The 27630-nt window shown below is 47.9% G+C and overlaps 1 protein-coding gene and 1 pseudogene across 1 annotated transcript; both read right to left on the reverse strand.

Annotated features, from left to right (window-relative positions):
* Positions 1-11166: 11166 nt before the first annotated feature.
* Positions 11167-15056, reverse strand: LOC109760955 (uncharacterized). Its single transcript, XM_020319741.4, has 4 exons — positions 13675-15056; positions 12689-12837; positions 11616-11817; positions 11167-11537 (listed from the first exon to the last, which is right to left on the reverse strand). Exons 1-4 carry the CDS (start codon positions 14970-14972, stop codon positions 11525-11527), a joined length of 1662 nt encoding a protein of 553 aa, XP_020175330.1. The 5' UTR covers positions 14973-15056; the 3' UTR covers positions 11167-11524.
* Positions 15057-17915: 2859 nt separating this feature from the next.
* Positions 17916-24505, reverse strand: LOC109760953 (tryptophan aminotransferase-related protein 2-like; annotated as a pseudogene).
* Between the last annotated feature and the right edge of the window lie 3125 nt (positions 24506-27630).

A 27630-nucleotide genomic window follows, 5' to 3' on the forward strand; every position in this document is an offset into this window, starting at 1 on the left:
ATGTCAAGTATCTTTTCCTTAGACCATGAGATCGTGCAACTCCCGGATACCGTAGGAGTGCTTTGGGTGTGCCAAACGTCACAACGTAACTGGGTGACTATAAAGGTGCATTACGGGTATCTCCGAAAGTGTCTGTTGGGTTGGCACGGATCGAGACAGGGATTTGTCACTTCGTGTAAACGGAGAGGTATCTCTGGGCCCACTCGGTAATGCATCATCATAATGAGCTCAATGTGACCAAGGCATTGGTCACGGGATCATGCATTGCGGTACGAGTAAAGAGACTTGCCGGTAACGAGATTGAACAAGGTATTGGGATACCGACGATCGAATCTCGGGCAAGTAACATACCGATTGACAAAGGGAATTGCATACGGATTGATTGAATCCTCGACACCGTGGTTCATCCGATGATATCATCGTGGAACATGTGGGAGCCAACATGGGTATCCAGATCCCGCTGTTGGTTATTGACCGGAGAGGCGTCTCGGTCATGTCTGCATGTCTCCCGAACTAGGGTCTACACACTTAAGGTCCGGTGACGCTAGGGTTGTAGAGATATATGTATGCGGAAACCCGAAAGTTGTTCGGAGTCCCGGATGAGATCCCGGACGTCACGAGAGGTTCCGGAATGGTCCGGAGGTAAAGATTTATATATGGGAAGTCTTATTTTGGTCGCCGGAAAAGTTTCGCGCTTTATCGGTATTGTACCGGGAGTGCCGAAAGGGGTCCGGGGGTCCACCAAGGGGGTCCACCAGCCCCGGGGGGCCACATGGGCTGTAAGGGGTGCGCCTTGGCCTATATGGGCCAAGGGCACCAGCCCCAAGAGGCCCATGCGCAAGAGATAAGAAAGAAGGGAGAGTCCTAAAGGGGGAAGGCACCTCCGAGGTGCCTTGGGGGGGAAGGACTCCCCCCTGGCCGCACCCTTCCTTGAAGGAAGGGGCAAGGCTGCGCCCCCCCCCTCTCCCTTGGCCCTATATATAGTGGGGGGAAGGGAGGGCAGCAACATCTAAGCCTTGGGCGCCTCCCTCCTCCCCTGCAACACCTCTCTCTCTCGCAGAAGCTCGGCGAAGCCCTGCCGGAGACCCGCTACATCCACCACCACGCCGTCGTGCTGTTGGATCTCCATCAACCTCTCCTTCCCCCTTGCTGGATCAAGAAGGAGGAGACGTCGCTGCACCGTACGTGTGTTGAACGCGGAGGTGCCGTCCGTTCGGCACTCGGTCATCGGTGATTTGGATCACGGCGAGTACGACTCCGTCATCCACGTTCATTGGAACGCTTCCGCTCGTGATCTACAAGGGTATGTAGATCCACTCCTTTCCCCTCGTTGCTAGTAGACTCCATAGATGCATCTTGGTGAGCGTAGGAAAATTTTAAATTATGCTACGATTCCCAACAGTGGCATCATGAGCCAGGCCTATGCGTAGTTACTATGCACGAGTAGAACACAAAGAAGTTGTGGGCGTTGATGTTGCCAATTCTTCTTGCCGCTACTAGTCGTTTCTTGTTTCGGCGGCATTGTAGGATGAAGCGGCCCGGACCGACCTTACACGTACGCTTACGTGAGACAGGTTCCACCGATTGACATGCACTAGTTGCATAAGGTGGCTAGCGGGTGTCTGTCTCTCCTACTTTAGTCGGAACGGATTCGATGAAAAGGGTCCTTATGAAGGGTAAATAGAAATTGGCAAATCACGTTGTGGTCATACGTAGGTAAGAAAACGTTCTTGTTAGAAACCTACAAACCACGTAAAACTTGCAACAACAATTAGAGGACGTCTAACTTGTTTTTGCAGCAAGTGATATATGTGATATGATATGGCCAGAAGATGTGATGAATGATATATGTGATGTATGAGATTGATCATATTCTTGTAATAGGAATCACGACTTGCATGTCGATGAGTATCACAACCGGCAGGAGCCATAGAAGTTGTCTTTATTATTTTGCATGACCTGCGTGTCATTGAATAAACGCCATGTAATTTACTTTACTTTGTTGCTGAACGGTTAGCCATAGAAGTAGAAGTAATCGTTGGCGTGACAACTTCATGAAGACACAATGATGGAGATCATGATGATGGAGATCATGGTGTCATGCCGGTGACGAAGATGATCATGGTGCCCCGAAGATGGAGATCAAAGGAGCATGATGATATTGGCCATATCATGTCACTATATGATTGCATGTGATGTTTATCATGTTTTTGCATCTTATTTGCTTAGAACGACGGTAGTAAGTAAGATGATCCCTTATAATAATTTCAAGAAAGTGTTCACCCTAACTGTGCACCGTTGCGAAGGTTCGTTGTTTCGAAGCACCACGTGATGATCGGGTGTGATAGATCCTAACGTTCGAATACAACGGGTGTTGACGAGCCTAGCATGTACAGACATGGCCTCGGAACACACGCAATACACTTAGGTTGACTTGACGAGCCTAGCATGTACAGACATGGCCTCGGAACACGGAGGACCGAAAGGTCGAGCATGAGTCGTATAGAAGATACGATCAACATGGAGATGTTCACCGATCTTGACTAGTCCGTCTCACGTGATGATCGGACACGGCCTAGTTGAACTCGGATCATGTTTCACTTAGATGACGAGAGGGATGTCTATCTGAGTGGGAGTTCATTAAATAATTTGATTATATGAACTTAATTATCATGAACTTAGTCTAAAATCTTTACACTATGTATTGTAGATCAAATGGCCCACGTTGTCCTCAATTTCAATGCGTTCCTAGAGAAAACCAAGCTGAAAGATGATGGCAGCAACTATACGGACTGGGTCCGGAACCTGAGGATCATCCTCATAGCAGCCAAGAAAGATTATGTCTTAGAAGCACCACTAGGTGAAGCACCAATCCCTGAGAACCAAGACATTATGAACGCTTGGCAGCAGCGTGCTGATGATTACTCCCTCGTTCAGTGCGGCATGCTTTACAGCTTAGAACCGGGTCTCCAAAAGCGTTTTGAGAAACATGGAGCATATGAGATGTTCGAGGAGCTGAAACTGGTTTTTCAAGCTCATGCCCGGGTCGAGAGATATGATGTCTCTGACAAGTTCTTCAGCTGTAAAATGGAGGAGAACAGTTCTGTTAGTGAGCACATACTCAGAATGTCTGGGTTGCACAACCGCTTGTCTCAGCTGGGAGTTAATCTCCCGGATGACGCGGTCATTGACAGAATCCTCCAGTCGCTTCCACCAAGCTACAAGAGCTTTGTGATGAACTACAATATGCAGGGGATGGAAAAGACCATTCCCGAGGTATATTCAATGCTAAAATCAGCGGAAGGGGAGATCAAAAAGGAACATCAAGTGTTGATGGTGAATAAAACCACTAAGTTCAAGAAGGGCAAGGGTAAGAAGAACTTCAAGAAGGACGGCAAGGGAATTGCCGCGCCCGGTAAGCCAGTTACCGGGAAGAAGTCAAAGAATGGACCCAAGCCCGAGACTGAGTGCTTTTATTGCAAGGGAAGTGGTCACTAGAAGCGGAACTGCCCCAAATATTTAGCGGACAAGAAGAAGGCCGGCAACACCCAAGGTATATGTGATATACAAGTAATTGATGTGTACCTTACCAGTACTCGTAGTAGCTCCTGGGTATTTGATACCGGTGCGGTTGCTCATATTTGTAACTCAAATCAGGAACTACGGAACAAACGGAGACTGGCAAAGGACGAGGTGACGATGCGCGTCGGGAATGGTTCCAAGGTCGATGTGATCGCCGTCGGCACGCTACCTCTGCATCTACCCACGGGATTAGTTTTAAACCTCAATAATTGTTATTTAGTGCCAGCTTTGAGCATGAACATTGTATCTGGATCTCGTTTAATTCGAGATGGCTACTCATTTAAATCTGAGAATAATGGTTGTTCTATTTATTTGAGAGATATGTTTTATGGTCATGCCCCGCTGGTCAATGGTTTATTCTTGATGAATCTCGAACGTGATGCTACACATGTTCATAGTGTGAATACCAAAAGATGTAAAGTTGATAACGATAGTCCCACATACTTGTGGCACTGCCGCCTTGGTCACATTGATGTCAAGCGCATGAAGAAGCTCCATGCAGATGGACTTTTGGAGTCTCTTGATTACGAATCATTTGACACGTGCGAACCATGCCTCATGGGTAAGATGACCAAGACTCCGTTCTCCGGAACAATGGAGCGAGCAACCAACTTATTGGAAATCATACATACCGATGTGTGCGGTCCAATGAGTGTTGAGGCTCGCGGAGGATATCGTTATGTTCTCACTCTCACTGATGATTTAAGTAGATATGGGTATGTCTACCTAATGAAACACAAGTCTGAAACCTTTGAAAAGTTCAAGGAATTTCAGAGTGAAGTCGAGAATCAACGTGACAGGAAAATAAAATTCTTACGATCAGATCATGGTGGAGAATATTTAAGTCACGAATTTGGTACACACTTAAGGAAATGTGGAATAGTTTCACAACTCACGCCGCCTGGAACACCTCAGAGAAATGGTGTGTCCGAACGTCGTAATCGCACTCTATTGGATATGGTGCGATCTATGATGTCTCTTACCGATTTACCGCTCTCATTTTGGGGTTATGCTTTAGAGACTGCCGCATTCACTTTAAATAGGGCACCGTCTAAATCCGTTGAGACGACACCGTATGAATTATGGTTTGGGAAGAAACCTAAGCTGTCGTTTCTAAAAGTTTGGGGATGCGATGCTTATGTCAAGAAACTTCAACCTGAAAAGCTCGAACCCAAATCGGAAAAATGCGTCTTCATAGGATACCCTAAGGAAACTATTGGGTATACCTTCTACCTCAGATCCGAAGGCAAGATCTTCGTTGCCAAGAACGGGTCCTTTCTAGAGAAGGAGTTTCTCTCGAAAGAATTGAGTGGGAGGAAAGTGGAACTTGATGAGGTGATAGTCACCCCTTCCGAACCGGAAAGTAGCGCAGCGCGGGAAAATGTTCCTGTGGTGCCTACACCGACTGGGGAGGAAGTTAATGATGATGATCATGAAGCTTCAGATCAAGTTACTGAACTTCGTAGGTCCACAAGGACACGTTCCGCACCAGAGTGGTACGGCAACCCTGTCCTGAAAATCATGTTGTTAGACAACGGTGAACCTTCGAACTATGAAGAAGCGATGGCGGGCCCGGATTCCGACAAATGGCTAGAAGCCATGAAATCCGAGATAAAATCCATGTATGAAAACAAAGTATGGACTTTGACTGACTTGCCCGATGAGCGGCGAGCCATAGAAAACAAATGGATCTTTAAGAAGAAGACGGACGCAGATGGTAATGTGACCATCTACAAAGCTCGACTTGTCGCTAAGGGTTATCGACAAGTTCAAGGGGTTGACTACGATGAGACTTTCTCACCCGTAGCGAAGCTGAAGTCCGTCCGAATCATGTTAGCAATTGCCGCATACTATGATTATGAGATATGGCAGATGGACGTCAAAACGGCATTCCTTAACGGCTTCCTTAAGGAAGAGTTGTATATGATGCAGCCGGAAGGTTTTGTCGATCCTAAGAATGCTAACAAAGTATGCAAGCTCCAACGCTCAATCTATGGGCTGGTGCAAGCATCTCGGAGTTGGAACATTCGCTTTGATGAGATGATCAAAGCGTTTGGGTTTACACAGACTTATGGAGAAGCCTGTGTTTACAAGAAAGTGAGTGGGAGCTCTGTAGCATTTCTCATATTATATGTGGATGACATACTATTGATGGGAAATGATATAGAATTCTTGGAAAGTATAAAGGCCTATTTGAATAAGTGTTTTTCAATGAAGGACCTTGGAGAAGCTGCTTATATATTAGGCATCAAGATCTATAGAGATAGATCAAGACGCCTCATTGGTCTTTCACAGAGTACATACCTTGACAAGATATTGAAGAAGTTCAGTATGGATCAGTCCAAGAAGGGGTTCTTGCCTGTATTGCAAGGTGTGCAATTGAGCACGGCTCAATGCCCGACCACGGCAGAAGATATAGAAGAGATGAGTGTCATCCCCTATGCCTCGGCCATAGGGTCTATTATGTATGCCATGCTGTGTACCAGACCTGATGTAAACCTTGCCGTAAGTTTGGTAGGAAGGTACCAAAGTAATCCCGGCAAGGAACACTGGACAGCGGTCAAGAATATCCTGAAGTACCTGAAAAGGACTAAGGATATGTTTCTCGTTTATGGAGGTGACGAAGAGCTCGTCGTAAAGGGTTACGTCGACGCTAGCTTCGACACAGATCTGGATGACTCGAAGTCACAGACTGGATACGTGTATATTTTGAATAGAGGAGCAGTAAGCTGGTGCAGTTGCAAGCAGAGCGTCGTGGCGGGATCTACATGTGAAGCGGAATACATGGCAGCCTCGGAGGCAGCACAGGAAGCAGTCTGGATGAAGGAGTTCATTACCGACCTAGGGGTGATTCCCAATGCGTCGGGCCCGATGACTCTCTTCTGTGACAACACTGGAGCTATTGCCCTTGCGAAGGAGCCCAGGTTTCACAGGAAGACCAGGCATATCAAGCGTCGCTTCAACTCCATTCGTGAAAGTGTTTAAAATGGAGACATAGATATTTGTAAAGTACATACGGACCTGAATGTAGCAGATCCGTTGACTAAACCTCTCCCTAGGGCAAAACATGATCAACACCAGGACGCAATGGGTGTTCGATTCATCACAATGTAACTAGATTATTGACTCTAGTGCAAGTGGGAGACTGTTGGAAATATGCCCTAGAGGCAATAATAAATGGTTATTATTATATTTCTGTGTTCATGATAATAGTCTATTATTCGTGCTATAATTGTATTGTCCGGAAATCATAATACATGTGTGAATACATAGACCACAACCTGTCCCTAGTAAGCCTCTAGTTGACTAGCTCGTTGATCAACAGATAGTCATGGTTTCCTGACTATGGACATTGGATGTCATTGATAACGGGATCACATCATTAGGAGAATGATGTGATGGACACGACCCAACTTAAGCATAGCATAAAAGATCGTGTAGTTTCGTTTGCTAGAGCTTTTCCAATGTCAAGTATCTTTTCCTTAGACCATGAGATCGTGCAACTCCCGGATACCGTAGGAGTGCTTTGGGTGTGCCAAACGTCACAACGTAACTGGGTGACTATAAAGGTGCATTACGGGTATCTCCGAAAGTGTCTGTTGGGTTGGCACGGATCGAGACAGGGATTTGTCACTTCGTGTAAACGGAGAGGTATCTCTGGGCCCACTCGGTAATGCATCATCATAATGAGCTCAATGTGACTAAGGCATTAGTCACGGGATCATGCATTGCGGTACGAGTAAAGAGACTTGCCGGTAACGAGATTGAACAAGGTATTGGGATACCGACGATCGAATCTCGGGCAAGTAACATACCGATTGACAAAGGGAATTGCATACGGATTGATTGAATCCTCGACACCGTGGTTCATCCGATGATATCATCGTGGAACATGTGGGAGCCAACATGGGTATCCAGATCCCGCTGTTGGTTATTGACCGGAGAGGCGTCTCGGTCATGTCTGCATGTCTCCCGAACCCGTAGGGTCTACACACTTAAGGTCCGGTGACGCTAGGGTTGTAGAGATATATGTATGCGGAAACCCGAAAGTTGTTCGGAGTCCCGGATGAGATCCCGGACGTCACGAGAGGTTCCGGAATGGTCCGGAGGTAAAGATTTATATATGGGAAGTCTTATTTTGGTCGCCGGAAAAGATTCGCGCTTTATCGGTATTGTACCGGGAGTGCCGAAAGGGGTCCGGGGGTCCACCAAGGGGGTCCACCAGCCCCGGGGGGCCACATGGGCTGTAAGGGGTGCGCCTTGGCCTATATGGGCCAAGGGCACCAGCCCCAAGAGGCCCATGCGCAAGAGATAAGAAAGAAGGGAGAGTCCTAAAGGGGGAAGGCACCTCCGAGGTGCCTTGGGGGGGAAGGACTCCCCCCTAGCCGCACCCTTCCTTGAAGGAAGGGGCAAGGCTGCGCCCCCCCTCTCCCTTGGCCCTATATATAGTGGGGGGAAGGGAGGGCAGCAACATATAAGCCTTGGGCGCCTCCCTCCTCCCCTGCAACACCTCTCTCTCTCGCAGAAGCTCGGCGAAGCCCTGCCGGAGACCCGCTACATCCACCACCACGCCGTCGTGCTGTTGGATCTCCATCAACCTCTCCTTCCCCCTTGCTGGATCAAGAAGGAGGAGACGTCGCTGCACCGTACGTGTGTTGAACGCGGAGGTGCCGTCCGTTCGGCACTCGGACATCGGTGATTTGGATCACGGCGAGTACGACTCCGTCATCCACGTTCATTGGAACGCTTCCGCTCGCGATCTACAAGGGTATGTAGATCCACTCCTTTCCCCTCGTTGCTAGTAGACTCCATAGATGCATCTTGGTGAGCGTAGGAAAATTTTAAATTATGCTACGATTCCCAACAGCAACAACAAGTACAACCTGCCTGCCTCTACCCAGAGATCGTGCCAGAAGGAAATGAGCTTGCCCGAGCCGAGGATGCATTGTGAGGAGTTGATGACCATGGGGATACAATCCTTGAAGCCACGCCACAAAGCAGTATCCCTCCCGGAAGGCCCAAGAGGCAAAGTAGACTGACAGTGCTGCAGAGCAAACCATTGGTAGCACGGGATGTCGGAGTGCTGCAGAATCTTGGACAGAAACTTGCAGAGCATGGCTTGGTTGTGAGCTTGCAGATTTCTCACAGCCAGACCTCCATTCTGGCGGTGTAGAATCACCTTGTCCCAAGCCACGAGGCATTGGCCCCCCCTTCACTTTGTTCTTTCCTTGCCAGAGAAGCGCTCGCAGCAGGCTCTCCAGAGAGCAGATGGACTCTTTAGGCCATGGGAAGCATGACATGAAGTATGTAGGAATGCCAGCCAGCACAGAGTTGACGAGGGTTAGCCTCCCACCTAGAGAAAGGAAGGTGGCTAACCAGCCCGACAGACGACGATCCACCTTGTGAATAACTGGTAGCAGCATCCCGTGAGTGATCTTATTGAGAGACAAAGGCAGACCAAGATACGTGCAGGGGGTGGAGGAGATGGGGCAACCAAGCAGACTGGCAATCTCATCCGCGACGACTGAATCCACAGCAACAGGCACTAAGGTGCTTTTGTGGAAATTTATAGTCAAACCTGAGAAGGCTGAGAAGGAGTTGAGGATGTCCTTGATGATCATGACCTGCTGCATGTCCCCCTTGAAGATGATCAAAGTGTCGTCCGCGTACTACAGCACAGGAAAGAAGCGGTCTGCGTTGAGTGGATGCTGCAGAGACCCGTTTTGAAAATGCAGACAGCATAGCCTTTGTAACACATCTGCCACCAGCAGAAAGAGATAAGGTGACAGTGAGTCACCCTGCCTAAAACCACGCTTAGCAAGGATGGGTGGGCCCAGCTCCCCGTTGATCATGACTCTAGAGCTACCAGAGGAGAGCAGGTTATTGACCCACTGCCTCCATGGTTGCGGAAAACCCCTTGCTTCCAAGACTTGCTTGAGGCAGTCCCAGCTGACGCTATCGAAGGCTTTGTGGAAATCCAGTTTCAAAGCGATAACAGGTAGCTTTCTTTTGTGAGCACATTGAATTAACTCCGCAGCCAGCGCAAAATTTTCAACAATGGAGCGTCCTTTCAGAAACCCAGACTGTAAGGAGTGCACTAACTCCGGTATCTGCTTCTGCAAACGATTGGTCATAACCTTCGAAGCCAACTTAGGTATGCTATGAACCAAGGAAATGGGCCTGTAATCTTTTATATCCAAGGGTGTGTCTTTTTTAGGCAGTAAGGTGATGTAAGCAGTATTGATCCCGCCAAGGCTGAACCACTCAAGACAATACATCCAGATGTTTAGCAATACATTCGGTGGCCTACCTCAACTACGCTGGTTCTCGTGTCTACGGAACATCACGTCGAGGCCGCACACAACAGGGACGGCACACTCACGCATGGACAGCATGCACCCGTACAAAGCATGCAACCACACTCACGCTGTCACGCATACACACACCATACTCACTCACAGCAGAAATCGAAAAAAACATCACACATAACACATACTAACACGTACGCAGGCACATGCACAGCAAAAAGAAAAACAACATAGCAAGAAAGAAACATTGCACGCACTAGCCGTCAACATACTAGTTTATGCTTCTCTAAAAAAAACATAGTAGCTTATGGCCATGCTGAAGGTAATCTTACACAGATAGATCATGTTGAAACAAAGAAAAAATCAATAAGAAGTCGAAACACAGTACCTTGTCTACACTCTTATAGCGTGAGCCACGAGAAATTTATAAAAAAAACAACGACAGCCAAGGTGGTTAGCGCGTGAGGTTTACGACCTTAATTTATTTATTTTCTTGACTTCTCTCTTATACTCACTGACAGGTGAGACCCATAAACGTAGGGAGCCAGTTGACCGGTTAATTGGATAAAATACAGTGCTCTACGGTGAGCCAGTGATCATATAATCACTACAACTCGTATTCAATAACCGTATTGAACGTATTCTAAAGTCCAGTGACCGTAGTGTGCTTCGGCTTCAACTTCAGTGATCACTAATGTATTTATCTCACCAAGAAAAAGACGTAAAAAGCAAGAAAAAATTGGAGCGGCTGGAGACTTCTTTGTTCGATAAAAATCGGTGGAGGGAAGGTTCGATCGATCGAGAAACAAAACGACGTACCAACTACCTCTTTAGAAGTAGAGATCCCTTCGGTGCCCGTCGCTTGGGATCATGTCTGTGGCACTCAAAGACAGCGGACTCCTTGCAAACAATGAACAGTGTCACCGCCTTGTGAGCTAAAATTACCAAGCAATCAGATAACTTCCTGCTCATGGAGAATACTGAACGTCGGCAACTTTTTATCTAGCTACATTACTTGTATATATAGTCGAGTTCCAAGGGAACAGTGGCAAGGCATATCCTGCCAATTTCAGAACATTTATCTAGCTGCTATAACCTTCTAGAGTACATATGAATGATGATCAGGAAATATGTAAGCCGAGTCAAAACAATTCATGATCTCGTCTGTGGCATAGCTTTGGGGTTGAGGCTGCTTGCTCCAGGTCTGCAAGATGAATCAGAGAAGGAAAAAACCGGCATCTTTGTTCACAATACACCATTAGATTCATGCGGGATATGATGTCGGTAATGATCTTTATCTCATCTTCTCAAGTGGAATTTCTGAGCCTCCTTGCCACTTTTCTGGTTCTGTATACACGGTTTACATAATGGAGACAGCTCCAAGACCAAGCAGGTGCAAGGAGTCCTCCTAGGACTGATTTAAGGGGGATAAGCAACAGGAAGACCAACCAAATCTACAAGATACCAGCAAGTATCTAACTGAAAATTTAGTACCCCTAAAACCACAGAGACCCACCTCCGGAAGGATGCAAATAGTACTGCTATATGACAGACGATTGACAATTTCATACCGCAAACAGAATGCAGTTAGGTAAATGCTCCAGGATGGCTAAAACTTTCACCGAGTGATTTATCTAATTAATTCCTCTGCAAATAAAATTGGTGACATTAGTATCAAGACCAGTTGCCAGTTAAATGACGAGTAACCAAGATAACGAAAACTACCTTTTTCTCTTTTCCATGGAGACTTCAGTGAGAGCAGAAAGGATTCTTGATATCTCCACAGTGTTGTCTGTGCTCTTTTCCATTATTACTCTTGCAGTATCTAACATTTTCCCAGCAAGATCCACATCAGAAACATCTCCAGCGCCTGCCATCTCATTGTATCCCTTCCTATCCTCCTGATCTTCGCCATTTGAGTTTTCCCCTGCTCAACGAGTATATCAGTATGAAGTTAAACCATGGCAGGAAGAAAAGCACATTGAACTAGAAGATCAATTATACTAGTGGTGGACTGTTTGTGAAACAATAAACAGCAATAGAAAACAATGAGATGCATGCATATGCTTAAATCATCCAACTTAACCAGTATAACATACCATTGAGCAATACAGTGGTCCATCTAAATAAGTAAATATACATTAGCTAAAATTCTGATAGAAATGTGAGACAAGAAATACCCACATTACATTACTGCATAACTCATGTACCATATATAATTGCAAAAAGGTGAAACTTCTATGTTGTATAAGTTAGCACACGCAAGTACATTGGTTAGACAGCTAAATACAAGGCAATGAATGAAGCCAGTGATTCAAGTATCCATATCTGTTTAATCTGGCATTTCCATTTGGCCATTCCAAGTGTGTCGAGAGGCACAAAAATAAAATAAAAATAGCTGGCACATGGCACCATACACAACTCCAAAATATGGACAACCCATAAACAAGCTCTTTTAGCATTAAAAGTATTATCGCTTTCTGTAAGATCATCAACTATTTATAGCATAACCTTGACTTGCACCATATGTAACAACAATGAGCAAAACAATTTGACAAAATGGCCTCCTACCAAACAATGACAATTCAAGAGATGAGTCCAAACGGTAAACAAGTCCAGGTTCCATACGAGACCATCTAGTTTGCAAACACATGGGTACATTATTGATTAGCAGTTTATTATGTAAATTTAGCAGGAAAGAAAAGCTTGTGATCAGGAGATTGTAATTAACTATACAGATACAAAGTGTAATATATCTTATATATGACTGTCTAGGGGGTAAAGGCATAAAGATATACGTTCTTCACTGTGAGCTTTGCTGATTGTACCCTTCTCGGGAAGGTTTCCCAGAGGATTAGTTGCCTTCTGAGCTTTCCATAGGAAGGCACGTCCATATTTGTAATACACGCTAGCACATTCCGGAGCAAGTTCACCATAATGTGCAACCCTAGGTGACAACAAAGGAGTAGATTTGTCATTGTTGAGGTTATAAGATACTTCCATAGAACAGAATGTAATCTGAGATAGAGTGGTATAATCAGAACTAAACACCCCGATTGCTCCACTGAATATTTAGATGACAGAATGTGCTAACTAGTACTCCCTCCGTTCACGAATATAAGATGTTTTAGATATTTCAATATGGACTACATACGGACTGAAATGAGTGAAAAAACACACTAAAATGTGTTTATCTACATTTGATTCAGAAAAAAGTTAGAACATCTTATATTTGTGAAGGGAGGGAGTAATTATTTTCACTGTTTGCTGCCTTTTATAGCGATTGCATTTTGAATACAATTTGTAAGAAAGCATATAGATAAACCTCACTGCTATGAAACATTTGCAACCTTTGTCGAAAAAAAATGAAACATTTGCAACTAGTCAGTACTCCAGAGGCAGACAGATTTACCGAATAGGATAACTCTTATCTAAGCAATTGCATTTTGAATTGATGCTCTTTCGCAGTTCAGAAATCATAACAAATGATGGCCAGATCCAAATTTCCAGATATTGCTATCAAATAAAAACTAGGCACTCACTAGTCCCTAACACCCCAACAAACTCCATCAAGGTAGCTGTTGACACAGGAAGCCTAAACGACCGTTTGGTAACCACCTTTCCATGCGTATAACATCCGAAACCTATCAAGATCATCTCTCAAACTACAAAACATAAGGACACATGTAAACAATAACAAATCCATAACAGGACTGAACTAATTGGATGCTTTTCCCTACAATCCTTCGCATGCCTTCGGCGTGATTGGGAGCAGAATTCTAACCTGATCGCCAGGACGCGGCTGAGGCAATCAACAGCGGCAACAAAGTCCCCCTCCTTGATGGCCCTGGACCCACTGTAAAACAGCGACTCTGCCTGCCTTAGTGCTTCCCACTCCCACTCCTCATCATCTGACTCACCATTGAAGTCCGGAGAGCCCAGGCCATCGTGATCAACTTGAGGTACCCGGAGTGTAGAGTAGGAGCTGACAACTGGAACCAAAGGGTAGTCCTTGCACATCTTCCTCCCCCGCTTGGACTGGAGCTCGATTGAAAAGAAGCCATCATCCGTGCTCACCAAAATGGTATTCACTCCCTCGACAAAGCCCATCAGAAACACTGTTATTCTTGAGGACGACGACCTAGCAGCAAATGGAAGCGAATCGCCGAGGTACATGAACGGGCACTCCACCCATTCTGCATCACCTCCTTCACTGACCTTCCTTGACCAGAGGTAGAGATGATTCCACCCATCGTCATCAGCTTTAGCAATTCCCAGCCCACCATCCTCCGCCTGAACCAGCATAACTCTCTGCGAGAATGCAGCATCAATGTCCGGTTCCGGTGGGTCGATCACATTGAGGACATGCTCAGCCAAGTTGTACTCGAGGATGTGCCCATCAAGGAACAGGAAGTAGAGCAGAGAATTCCCCACGAGCAGGCCAGGATTCTCACAGAGCAAGGAAAAGCCATCGCACCAGGGCCAGGCCAAGGCCACCTCACCCCAGGCGCCGGTCTCCGACGAGTATTGGCACGCCGACGTGACCCACTCTGTTTCCTCGTCGAAGGGGCTGGTGAACACCAAGACAATGCGGAAGGGCCCCCCGTGGCAGTTGAGATGGTCGCACCCCTCCGCCGCACAGAGCACGGTGGCGTTGGAGTGCCCGATGTTGAGTTCCGTGGGTACCGGCACGCTCCACCGGTTGCCTGTGAACGGCTCCCAGACGAGGAGCTCCCGGTCGGTAGTCTCGGAGACGAATACGGCGCGGCCGTGCCGGTAACCGAGGACGTGCCAGGCGGGGGGGTCGGGGACGGGGAAGGAGTAGGGGGAGGTGGGCACGTAGACGGGGAGATACTCATCACCTTCCGAGTGCTGGAGGAACCCTAGCATCTTGGGTGCCCGGCGGTGCGCGTGGAGGTGGCGGAGGAAGCTGGGGGCGGAGATGATGTCGCGCCAGTGCTTGCAGACGAGGCAGGCGCGGAGGAGGCATGAGGGTTCGCTGGGAGGGAGGCGAGAGAAGATTTCCTCGAGGAGGTGGTCTGGAAGCGCCGGCGGCGAGCGGCGGTGGCGTGGCAGCGCCATGTTTCCAGACGAGCCGGGTGCCTGGGTGGGGAAGAGACCGAACTGGTGACTTGGTTCGGCTCAACCAGCTAATCTGGTTAAGCCATTTCCTCTTTTTTAATCTGAGAACGGTTAAGCCATTTCCTAATTCTACGAGATTTTTTTTTTGAGGGACTAATTCTACGAGTATTATTGTAGAAGTACTCGTTTCCTTTCATAATTCTAGAACGGTCTATGTCCATAACTGTTGAGCCCAATATTTTTCTGTTTCAAGGAATGCATATTTGGACAATCTCGTTCAAATTACCAAATCAAGGATGAATAATTGATAGGTACATCCTCGAGTACAATTGCATAGGAAAAGTCAGCGCATCAGGCAAGACAGCACAACCGCAAGGAAGTTCCTTGCTCCGTCTCTAGGGTGACAGAGCAAGGAACAGTTAAGTTCGTCCGTAGGGTGACATTTTCGTAACTTGCGTTGGGCGATCTGGATCTCGCCTTGGCCCTTGTCATCATCCATCGTCGCTGCTGTTTCCCACCTGCCGAAGATTTCCTCGAGGAGGTGGTTTGGAAGCGCCGGCGGCGAGCGGCGGTGGCGTGGCAGCGCCATGTTTCCAGACGGGCCGGGTGCCTGCGTGGGGAAGAGACCGAACTGGTGACTTGGTTCGGCTCAACCAATTAATCTGGTTAAGCCATTAAAAAAAGAGCAGCCATTTCCTTTTTTTTTTTCTGAGAATGGTTAAGCCATTTCCTAATTCTATGATTTTTTAATTTTTGAGTGACTAATTCTACGAGTATTATTGTAGAAGTATTTATTTCCTTTCATAATTCTACAACGGTCTATGTCCATAACTGTTGAGCCAACATTTTCCTGTTCCGTGAAATGCATATTTGCACAATCTCATTCAAATTAAACCAGATCAAGGATGAATAATTGATGGGTACAACCCCGAGTACAACTACAAAGGAAAAGTCAACACACCAGGTCAGACGGCACAGCCGCAGGGAAGTTCCTTGCTCCGTCCCTAGGGTGACAGAGCAAGGAACAGTTGAGTTCATCCCTAGGGTGACGGTTTCGTAACTTGAGTTGGGCGATCTGGATCTCGCCTTGGCCCTTGTTGTCATCCATCATCGCCGGTGTTTCCACCCGCCGACGTCCAGTTCTGAGACGCCTGGCACAGTTGTGTCGCCAATATCAGAAAACACTTGTTACTTGTGCAATTCCAGACCTGAGTCAGGAAACAGTTATTTGCGGAATGCACGAAAGTCAAACTCGTGTGAAGAGAGATGAATCTTGAGCATATTCAGGTGAGACTTGTGAACTGTATAGCATAGAGCAAATGATGGATGTGATGTGATAGCATAGAGCAAACGATGAATAATAGTATATAATTTTAACGTTTCATGTGTACGTGTTTTCTCTGATTTTTCTCTATCATGTCAAATTGTATTATGTGTACATGTTTTCTCTGATTTTTCTCTATCATGTCAAATTGTATTTAAGGTAGTTCTTCTTAGATAACTGACTACAAAATTATTTATTTTAGTTGGTTCTTATTGGTATTCGTTTTTAGAGTCAGTAAAGCAACCGGCTCTTCACCCAATGCTGAAGGCACCAGCTCTCTAAAGAAATACTGTGGACACCAGCCAACACCATCTTCCCTAAGCAGACAACAAAAATACTAGCCAAATATGGGATTTCTTTCCGAGCAAACTATGAGAGGGTTTCCGTTATACTGTCAATAGACTGAGATGTGAATATTTTGCAAGCTAAATACAGTGACACTATTATTACGAGCTGACCGTAGACTTCCACATATTAGTAGGCATAGCTTTCAAAATGATGGCAATATGTAAACTTGTGTCTCTTATATTTTGGTAAGCAGGAGTAGCGGAAAGACAATCCATTGCATATTAAAACTACCTTGCTGATGACATCTACCCGTCATGGTTCATATTTGTGAAGACAAATTAGACCCTGGAGGCAAGAAGAAATCTCACTTTATGGTGGCTCACGAATCCGCGAGAAACAATATCGAGAGAGCTTTTCGTTGTGTTGTTGGCTTGCTTTGGCATTATCCATGGACAACACTGTGGTGATCATGACTTATGTGATCTTGCAAAACATGGTTATATAGAACTAAAGAGGTCTCTCTCAATCGATGAATTTGGATTTTGAGGCCTTTGAAGAACTTGTCACTCCTCAATGCAATAACAATACAATCGATAGGTTCTTTTGAAGTGCATTAGCAGCTCTAAGATTGGCAAGCTCATGTGCAACTATAGGACTACCTGAGCGAGCATCAATGGCAACCTTCTGGGGAATAACTCTTTAATCCTCTACCACATTTGTTGTTTTTGTTAGGCTACTTGTTTCATTTGGTCTATCAGTTGTGTTTGTACGTATTTTCTAAAAAAACATTTAAATAAAAGTATTAAATAGTATTAAATGTTTTCATCGTTTACGGCAACGTTTGAACTTGTATAATGTCGAAAGATAGTTTAAATGGGGTTTAAGTTTGCAAAAGGAAGTGGGAATCCACAACAGTTAATGAAGAAAAGTAGTTACATTTTGGGGATTAGTTAGAATGCAAGCTTATTCTTTTTCGACAAAAAAATATATAATATCACGAAGATCCAACCTCTGCAACAACGAAATGTCCTACCAACATTACGGATGCACAGAGCCCTACAACAACCTACAACAAAAAAGAAGAAGAAGAAAAATAAAACTAAAGATCCCACTACAGTGATCTAAACCATGTAGCTGCAACACAAACCACTGCGAAGAAAGCAGCCGGAGTTGAAATTCTCCAAAAGTGATACACTCATTTAAGCGATATTGTAAATTTCAGACGGAGGGAGTAGGAAATCAATTTTTGGGAGTTAAGCCTTAAGGAAAATTTTAAACTTCAAAAACTCGCACCAATCATTCCATATACAGAGAGACTATAAGCGGGATGAGACCATCGAAATCCTCTCCATTCGTTTTCGTTTTGTTCTCCGAATTAATCCGAAGCATTCTGTTCGCATGATAGTTCTGGCTTTGCATCCTCATCGTAAATTCGTAATCATGTTATGGAGGAGAGGCGCTGAATGAGCAGGTCCAACACACCGTCCCTGTCCAGCATGTTGACCCTGACGCACCTGGCGTCTCCCCCGAACTGCTCCCTGCCCCGCGCCACGATGCTGTGGCCGCGCAGGAACTCGGCGCAGTCCTCCACGCCATCCTTCTCGCAGCGCAGCCACGCGAATGCTGCATCCGATTGCGAGCCCGGTGAGAAGAACTCGGAGCAAATTTGAGTCATGGCGGAATTCGTGTTCATGGATTAAGAATGTTACATGTACAGTACCGGGGTAACCTGCCACGGTTTGCTTGGTGAAGTTGCAGTAGCCGGTGGTCTCCTCCGGGAGGCTGAAGGCGCCGGTGGCCGCCACGGCGGCGCGCAGGGCCCGCCAGCGCTCCCCCATGCGTCGCCGCGCGAAGTCGAAGAGGCGGAGCCGCGTGTCGTCCTCGCCGGGGCCGTAGGCGTCGGAGACAACGGCGAGGATCTTGGCGGCGCGGAGCTGCGAGTCCTTGGACGCGCCGATGGTGCTCTGGTCCACGAAGTAGACCATCTTCTTGGCCACGTCGCGGTCCTTGACGAGCGCCCACCCCCGAGCCTGGCGCCGGCGTGGCCGGTGACCTTGGACATGGTGAAGAGCATGACGTCGTGGGCGGCGGCGCCGGTGATGGGCGTGTACTGGGGCCAGTAGTAGACCAGGTCGTGGATCGCCTTGCCGTACTCGGAGCTCAGGACGGCATCGCGGATGGCGCCGTCGGGGTTGTTGGGCGAACAGACCGGCTCGATGTGGCCGTGTCAGGCCTGCTCCTCTCGACAACACTAGAAATGCCACAGTACCGATACAGTTTGCCCAGACGAACGACAGCCGTTGATCTACCATCCAAGGGAGGCAGGGAACTCGTACCGCTTCGCAGCCCAGATCATCATCACAGCCGTTGATCTGAGAATGGACGGCTGTTACCGTGTCACTTACTTTTTGAAAGTTACCGCGCGTTTGTCGTTTTACTGTACCTGTCGATGTCTTCTCTTTTACCTCGCTAAACTCCTTTTTAAGCTCGCCTCCGGCTTGTGGAGAGGGCATCTGGATTGTAACTGGGCTTGGCCCTTAAGCCGCCGTGTTCCGGCTGGCCAGAAACCCTAGCTACTCTTGCTCGAGTGAATGAAATTGCTCCCCAAAATTGCCCCAAAATTCAAGTGATTTTCTTCTGTTGCGTGAGAATTCAGAGTCAGTTCTAGTTAGATCCTGACAGGCCGTCGCCGTCGAAGGCTTTGGCGTCGCCGGCCCACTGGTACAACCCCGAGAGCAGGAGGTCCGTCTGCGGCGGGTACGACTAGCACGCCACGTCGCACGTCCAAGATCATAACCATGTCAAACACCCCACACCACACGAATGTAATTGAATTTGCACTTGGATCGTTTGATCTTGATTACCGAGTAGTAGGGCGCCCGCGAGACAACGCCGACGGGCCGTTCGGCGCCGGGGGGAGATAGGGCGTACATGGCCGCCTGGAAGAGCTGGGTGGCGCAACAAGCAAGAGAGAAAGGCATTTGCTATAAGTGCAGAGAACCTTGGTTCCCTGGTCACAAGCAGGTTTGCAAGATGTCCCAAAAATCTCAGATTCAGGCCCTGCAAGAACAAGCTGGCAATCCTGATATCATATACATTGTTGATGTAGAAGAGGTACAATCTGATGTGGAAGAGGAGCCTCCTGACAACACTGAACTCAAAATCTCCATGCATGCAGCCACTGGCATACCTGAAGAAAAGAAGAAACATACTTTCACACTGCAAGTCAAAATTGGAAACATTGTAGGACTGGCACTAGTTGATAGTGGAAGTACTACTACTTTCATTTCCCCTGCCCTTGCTGCACAATCAGGGTGTCCTGCTACTCCAGTGAAACAAGTTCAAGTGACTGTGGCAAATGGGGGAAAATTATACAGTGATTTCTCACTCCACAACACTTCCTACAACATCCAAGGAGTTGAACTGGTGTCTGGTTTCATATTCTTGCAGCTCACTGGATATGACATAATTCTTGGAGCAGACTGGATGTACAGACACTGTCCTGTTACCTTTGATTTACCAAACATGTCCTTGGGAATTAAACTAGTCAATGGTGAATCAATAACTTTCTTGGATGAGAGTCTGCCCAACAGCCCTTGCACTCCTCTCTTGCAAGATATGGAGAAAATACTGGATAATATGCTCTCTGGAGCACTAATGTGGATGCAACCTGTGCAAGTGGACACACTTCTGGAGACTGTGCAAAAACCTGAAATTACCAAAGTTCTTGAAAACTACAAGGATGTTTTTGAAGAACCTACTGGCCTGCCTCCAAAAAGGGATTGTGACCAGGCAATCAATTTAGAGCCTGGAGCTCATGTTATTAATCAAAGGGGATATAGATTGCCACACCATCAGAAAAATGCTTTAGAAGAAATTATCATAGATCTCCTAAAGAAAGGGATTATAATATTAAGCCATAGTCCTTATTCCTCTCCTGCAATTCTGGTCAAGAAAAAGGACATGACTTGGAGGTTGTGCATTGATTATAGAAAACTCAATGCTCACACAATCAAAAACAAATACCCCATACCAATGATAGAAGATCTCCTAGATGAATTAAATGGAGCAAAGATATTTACCAAGCTGGATCTGAGAAGTGGCTATCATCAAATCAAAATGAAAGAGGAAGACATTGGAAAAACTGCATTTAGCACACACATTGGACTATTTGAATTTCTGGTCATGCCCTTTGGAGTAACAAATGGACCTCCTTCATTTACAGAACTCATGCAGACTGTTTTGGGCCCATTGTTGAGAGAGTGTGTGCTAGTTTTCTTTGATGATATTCTGATTTTCAGTAAATCATACAAGAAACACTTAGAACATGTAGCTTTAGTGCTGGAAGCACTCAGAAAACATCAGCTGTATGCCAAGCTTTCTAAGTGCACATTTGCACAATCTAAGGTGGAGTATCTTGGGTATGTAATCTCTGACAAGGGAGTTTCAACAGATCCTGCTAAAGTGGAAGCTATTGTGAGCTGGCCCACACCTCAGAATGTGACACACTTGAGAAGCTTCTTGGGACTAGCAGGATATTACAGGAGATTTGTGCAAAACTATGGTCTGATCTGCAAACCCTTGTTTGATGCACTGAAAAAGGATGCATTTCAGTGGACAGAAAAACAAGTTGCTGCCTTCCAGTTATTGAAAAACAAAATGACCACTACACCAGTTCTTGCCTTACCAGATTTTTCCTTGCCCTTTGTGCTTGAAGCTGATGCATCTGGCTATGGCATTGGGCCTGTACTCATGCAAAAAGGACAGCCTATTGCATTTTTGAGCAAAGCCCTAGGCCCTAAAGCTGCTGGTTGGTCCACATATGACAAAGAAGCACTTGCAATCACTGAAGCAATTAAGAAGTGGAAACATTATTTTGCTTCATCTTCCCTCATAATCATAACTGATCAACAGAGTTTGAAGTACATCCAAGAGCAAAAAGTAACTAAAGGAGTACAACACAAACTTCTCATCAAGTTAATGGGATACAAATTTACAGTGGAGTATAAGAAAGGGAAGGAAAATAGAGTAGCAGATGCTCTTTCTAGAGTTAAACATGCCCTCCTTGCTCTTGGTTCCAGTGCTGCAATTCCCACTTGGATTACTGAAGTGGTCAACAGCTACAAGGATGATGCTAAGTGTTCTGAGCTAATTACTAAACTAGCAATTGATCCCATTGGTCAGCCCCCTTACACACTTACCAGTGGAGTACTCAAATTCAAGGGCAAGATTGTTATTGGCAACAACAATGAATTAAGGAATTCACTGCTCACTTCTTTCCACAAATCTGAACTTGGTGGTCACTCTGGAGAGAGAGCCACTTATCACAGACTGAAGATTCTTTTCACTTCGTCTGGAATGAGAAAAGCTGTACAAACATTTGTACAACAGTGTCCTGTCTGTCAACTGAACAAAGCACAACATGTTCCCCATCCTGGTTTGCTACAACCACTTCCAGTACCTGACTTTGCTTGGACCCACATCAGCATGGATTTTGTGGAAGGATTACCCAAATCTGAGCACAAAAACTTGATTCTAGTGGTGGTGGACAGGTTTACTAAGTATGCTCACTTTGTAGCTATGAAACACCCCATAACAGTCAGAACAGTGGCTCAAGCTTTTACTGACAACATCTTCAAGTTACATGGATTGCCCACTGTCATAGTGACTGACAGAGACAGGATTTTTACTAGCAACCTTTGGCAGAGCCAGTTCAACAAGATGGGGATTAAACTGCACATGAGCACATCATACCATCCTCAATCTGATGGTCAGACAGAAAGAGTAAATCAGTGTTTGGAAAACTATTTAAGGTGTATGGCTTTTGCTCATCCCAGGAAGTGGCACACTTGGCTTTCCATGGCTGAATGGTGGTACAACACCTCCTTCCAAACTTCCTTGCAAATGACACCATTTCAGGCTTTGTATGCTAGACCTCCTCCCATGATTGCTGAACTTGTACTCCCACCAGTAGAAGGAGATGATCACCAAGCTCAAGTGGAAAGAGACACAATAGCACAACAGATCAAAGACAACTTGCTCAGGGCCCAAGAAAGAATGAAATTCTTTGCTGACAGGAAGAGATCAGAAAGACAACTAGCAGTGGGTGACATGGTCTATGTTAAACTACAACCATACAGACACACCAGTTTAAGTATCCACAGGCACCTGAAACTCCATTCCAAGTATTATGGTCCCTTCAGAGTAATGGAGAAAATTGGAACTATGGCTTACAGGTTACTACTACCTGAGGGTTGTCAACTACATCCCACCTTCCATGTCAGTCAGCTCAAGAAGCACCTCGGTCCAGAAGCAGTACCAAACCCAAAACTACCACTGTTAGATGAACAAGGAAACATCCTGATACAACCTGAAGCTATACTTGAAAGGAAGCTGATCCCTCGAGTTCAAGGTGATATCAGCATTCCCGTGGTTCAATGGCGTGTCAAGTGGCTCAACCTGCCCGTGGAGAACACTACTTGGGAGGGTTCCGCTTACATTCAAATTTTTTTTCCTGATTTCCATCCTTGAGGGCAAGTCTGTTCTTTGTCGGGGGGAATTGTCAGGCTTGCTCCTGTCGACAACACTAGAAATGCCACAGTACCGATTCAATTTGCCCAGACGAATGACAGCCGTTGATCTACCATCCAAGGGAAGCAGGTAACTCGTACCGCTTCGCAGCCCAGATCATCATCACAGCCGTTGATCTGAGAATGGACGGCTGTTACCGTGTCACTTACTTTTTGAAAGTTACCGCGCGTTTGTCGTTTTACTGTACATGTCGCTGTCTTATCTTTTACCTCGCTAAACTCCTTTTTAAGCTCGCCTCCGGCTTGTGGAGAGGGCATCTGGATTGTAACTGGGCTTGGCCCTTAAGCCGCCGTGTTCCGGCTGGCCAGAAACCCTAGCTACTCTTGCTCGAGTGAATGAAATGGCTCCCTAAAATTGCCCCAAAATTCGAGTGATTTTCTTCTGTTGCGTGAGAATTCAGAGTCAGTTCTAGTTAGATCCTGACAGGCCGTCACCGTCGAAGGCTTTGGCGTCGTCGGCCCACTGGTACAACCCCGAGAGCAGGAGGTCCGTCTGCGGCGGGTACGACTAGCACGCCACGACGCACGTCAAGATCATAACCATGTCAAACACCCCACACCACGAATGTAATTGAATTTGCACTTGGATCGTTTGATCTTGATTACCGAGTAGTAGGGCGCCGGCGAGACGACGCCGACGGGCCGTTCGGCGCCGGGGGGAGACAGGGCGTACATGGCCGCCTGGAAGAGCTGGGTGGCGCCGGTGCCGACCACGAGGTGGTAGCCGTCGTCGACCGCGGTGTTGCCGACGAGGCGGTGGACGAGGCGCACCTCGCGCTCGAACTCCGGGTCGAGGTACCAGCAGAGGCTCTGGGCATTGGAGAAGTAGCTCATCCCCGACCACCCCGGGATCACCACCGCCGACCTCTCCCCGACCTCCCTCCAGAACGCCTCGTACATGGTCGGGTCGCCGCTGCATGCAGGCAGAACCGAAACCGGCAGTGAGGCGAAGCACGTTGTCAGATCGATTGAAAACACCTTACCGTAAGCGCGCACAAAATAGGGAAGCGCGAACACGCACAGCTCGAGGTTGATGACGGCGTCCGGCGCGATGGCCGGGGGAGCGCCGCCGTCCATTCCGGCCCTGGCAGCAGACACCTTGCTTCTCACGCCACGCGTGACCCCTACCTTGGGCCGGTGGTTTTATGTCCGGCGGGGGCGGGGGCAGCGCATGCGACAGCCGGCACGAACAGGCATGTCATGCGTGCGAGCAGAGCACGCACACGCGCGGACGGCGAGATGAGAAGAGGTGTTTTCTGCTGGTGGGTGATCCTCGGTGGGTGGCCGCCGCAACAGCAGGCTTTGGAGCGATGCCGCCAGCAGCTCACGCAGACCAGCGGCCGGTTGCGAGGCGCCAAGCCATGTGAGTGAGTGACTAGCACAGTGGCCTCGTTGCCTGCGAACTGCAACCGTATAGGTGTGGTCCTGGTGAGCCGAGAGCTACGCACTTCGGAGATAAGGCCTCGTACAATGGGAGATATTTAGGGAGGTGCTTAAAAAAATAAACCGGATTTTTCTGAAACACCAGTGCCTATTTCAATAGAAGAGACGCTTAATTAAGCATCTACCCTGTACAAATAAGCACCGGTGCTTAAGGAAATCCTGGTTTATTTCTTTAAGCACCTCTCCTAAGCACCTTCCATTGTACAAGGCCTAAGGAGGTGAAAGTGCACGGGCAGCACGGCTCATTGCCAGCGATCTAACTGTAACGCTCGGATAATCATGCTACAGTAATCCCACGCTAATGGTGCCACATCACCACGGTTACTTTGCTAGTCTACCGTTAGGTCAGACCGTTTAAAAATTCAAATTCAAATTAATGTCAACGATAAAAGTTTTTTAAAATTTAAAACAAAATGTTCAGAAGGTGCCATATTTTGGATAGGTAAATATGATGTAATAAACACATTTTTATAAAATGCCTAGATAATTTAAATAAAATAAAACAGAAAAGAGAAATAAATAAAAGAAATGCAAAACAGAAAACAGAAGAAAAGAAAAGAGAAGCCCCCCACTGGGCCAACTGTGGCCCAGCTGGCCAGCTCAACTGGGCAAAGGCCCAGCCGGCCGGCCCACCCCCACTCTCCCCTTATCTACCCCCCAGCAAACCCTAGCCACCTACCGCACCCCACTCCCCCTCGATCCCCCTCTCGCTCTCTCCTCCCCCACTCCCCCGATCCAATCGGGGCGACGCCGCCCCGACGACCCCGTCGCCCCGCTCGCCCCCGACGCCCCACGCCCCCCGTCGGCCTCGTCCCGACCCCGCCACCTCTCCCCAGCGACCGCGCCGCCCCACTCCTTGACGCCGGCGCCTCGCCTCGTCACCGACCCCGAAGCCGACGGATCGAGCCGTGCCACGCGCCTGGACGTCGTCGCCGGAGCGCTCCCTCGCCGGCCTGCTTCACCACCGACGCCGTCGTCCCCTTCTCTCCCTCGCGCCCAACTGCCTTGTCCCCACGACCGCCGGTGAGGCCCCGGCCTCTCCTCCTCTCTCCTCCCTGCCCGCGTCAGCTCCTCGCGCCGTCGTGCACGCGCGCGCCGGCGCGGCCACAACCACGCTTGTCGCCGCACCGTCCCACTGCTCCCTCGTCCCGTCCGCGCTCACCGCGCGGTGCCGTCGCTGCGGGCGGCGCACCCCCCTCCCCCCGGCTCCCCCTGCGACCACGCGCGCCCGCCGTGGCCGCGCTCGGCCACTTCCTCCGCCTCGCACGGCGCTCGCCGCTCGCCCCGCCTCCGCCCGCCGTGGCCCTCGTGCCCCGCTGCGGCAGCCCCCCGCCATGGCCACGGCCCCGCCCTCCCCCGGGCAGGCTATGGGCGCCCGTCGCCCACGCCCACGCTCGTGCGCCCGCGCCCGCGCCGCACGCGCGCGCCGCGCCGCGCCCGCGCCCGCCTGTGGCCCCTGGGCCACTGCCAGGTGGGGCCCCGCGCCCCTGAGCCACTGCCCCTGGGCCCGAACCCCCTATGGGCCACAGACAGGTGGGCCCCCGCGCCCAGAACGTAAAAAAATGATTTAAAAAAATTAAATTAATAAAAATAAATAAATAAATAATAAAGATAATTAATTAGCTTAATTAATCCTGTTAATATTAACTAATTAAGATTAATTAACTTAATAACTAATTAACCTAATTAACTATTGTTAATTAGCTAACAGCCCCTGACAGGTGGGACCCACCTGTCAGGTTGACCAGGTCAACGGTCAACGTTGATTGCTGACGTCATGTTGACGTCATGCTGATGCATTAATTTATTAAATTCTAAAAATGATTTAAATCTTTAAAATTTAATATAAAATAAACCGTAGCTCGGATGGAAAAACTTTGTACATGAAAGTTGCTCAGAACGACGAGACGAATCTGAATACGTAGTCCGTTTGTCAGCCACACGTTCCTAGCATAGCGAACATGGAACTTTCCCCCTCCGGTCCGTCTGTCCGAAAACGCGAAACATTGGGAATACTTTCCCGGATGTTCCCCCCTTCGCCGGTACCACCTACTGCCGCGTTAGGGCACACCTAGCACCGCTCATTGTCATGTCACGCATCGTCATGCTTATGTTTGCATTATATTTACTGTTTCTTCCCCCCTCTTCTCTCCGGTAGACTACGAGACCGACGCTGCTGCTGCCCAGTTCGACTACGGAGTTGACGACCCCTCCTACTTGCCAGAGCAACCAGGCAAGTCCCCCCCTTGATCACCAGATATCGCCTATTCTTCTCTATACTGCTTGCATTAGAGTAGTGTAACATGTTACTGCTTTCCGTTTATCCTATCCTGATGGATAGCCTGTCCTTGCTTCTACTGTTGTTACCTTTACCTGCAATCCTACATGCTTAGTATAGGATGCTAGTTTTCCACCAGTGGCCCTACATTCTCGTCCGTCTGCTGTGCTATACTATCGGGCCGTGATCACTTCGGTGGTGATCACGGGTATATATTTATATACTATATACATGACACCTGTGGTGACTAAAGTCGGGTCGGCTCGTAGGAGTACCCGCAAGTGGATCTTTGTGGCGGAGCGACAGGGCAGGTTGAGACCACCGAGGCGAGAGGTGGGCCTGGCCCTGGACGGCGTCCGCGGTTACTTCAACATAACACGCTTAACGAGTTCTTGGTATTTGATCTGAGTCTGGCCATTTGGTATATACGCACTAACCAGCTACGCGGGAACAGTTATGGGCACTCGGCATCGTGGTATCAGCCAAAGCCTTTGTGACGTCAGCGACTGAGTGGCGCGCGCCGGATTGGACTGGAACGCCACTAGGCTAGGTCTGCTTCCGGCCGCGTTCGCAACGTGCAGGTGTGCAATGGGCGACGGGCCCAGACCCCTGCGCCATAGGATTTAGACCGGCGTGCTGACCTCTCTGTTGTGCCTAGGTGGGGCTGCGACGTGTTGATCTTCCGAGGCCGGGCATGACCCAGAAAAGTGTGTCTGGCCAAATGGGATCGAGCGT

The sequence above is a fragment of the Aegilops tauschii genome, chromosome 1, assembly GCF_002575655.3.
Source record: "Aegilops tauschii subsp. strangulata cultivar AL8/78 chromosome 1, Aet v6.0, whole genome shotgun sequence".
NCBI classification, from domain to species: Eukaryota; Viridiplantae; Streptophyta; class Magnoliopsida; order Poales; family Poaceae; genus Aegilops; species Aegilops tauschii.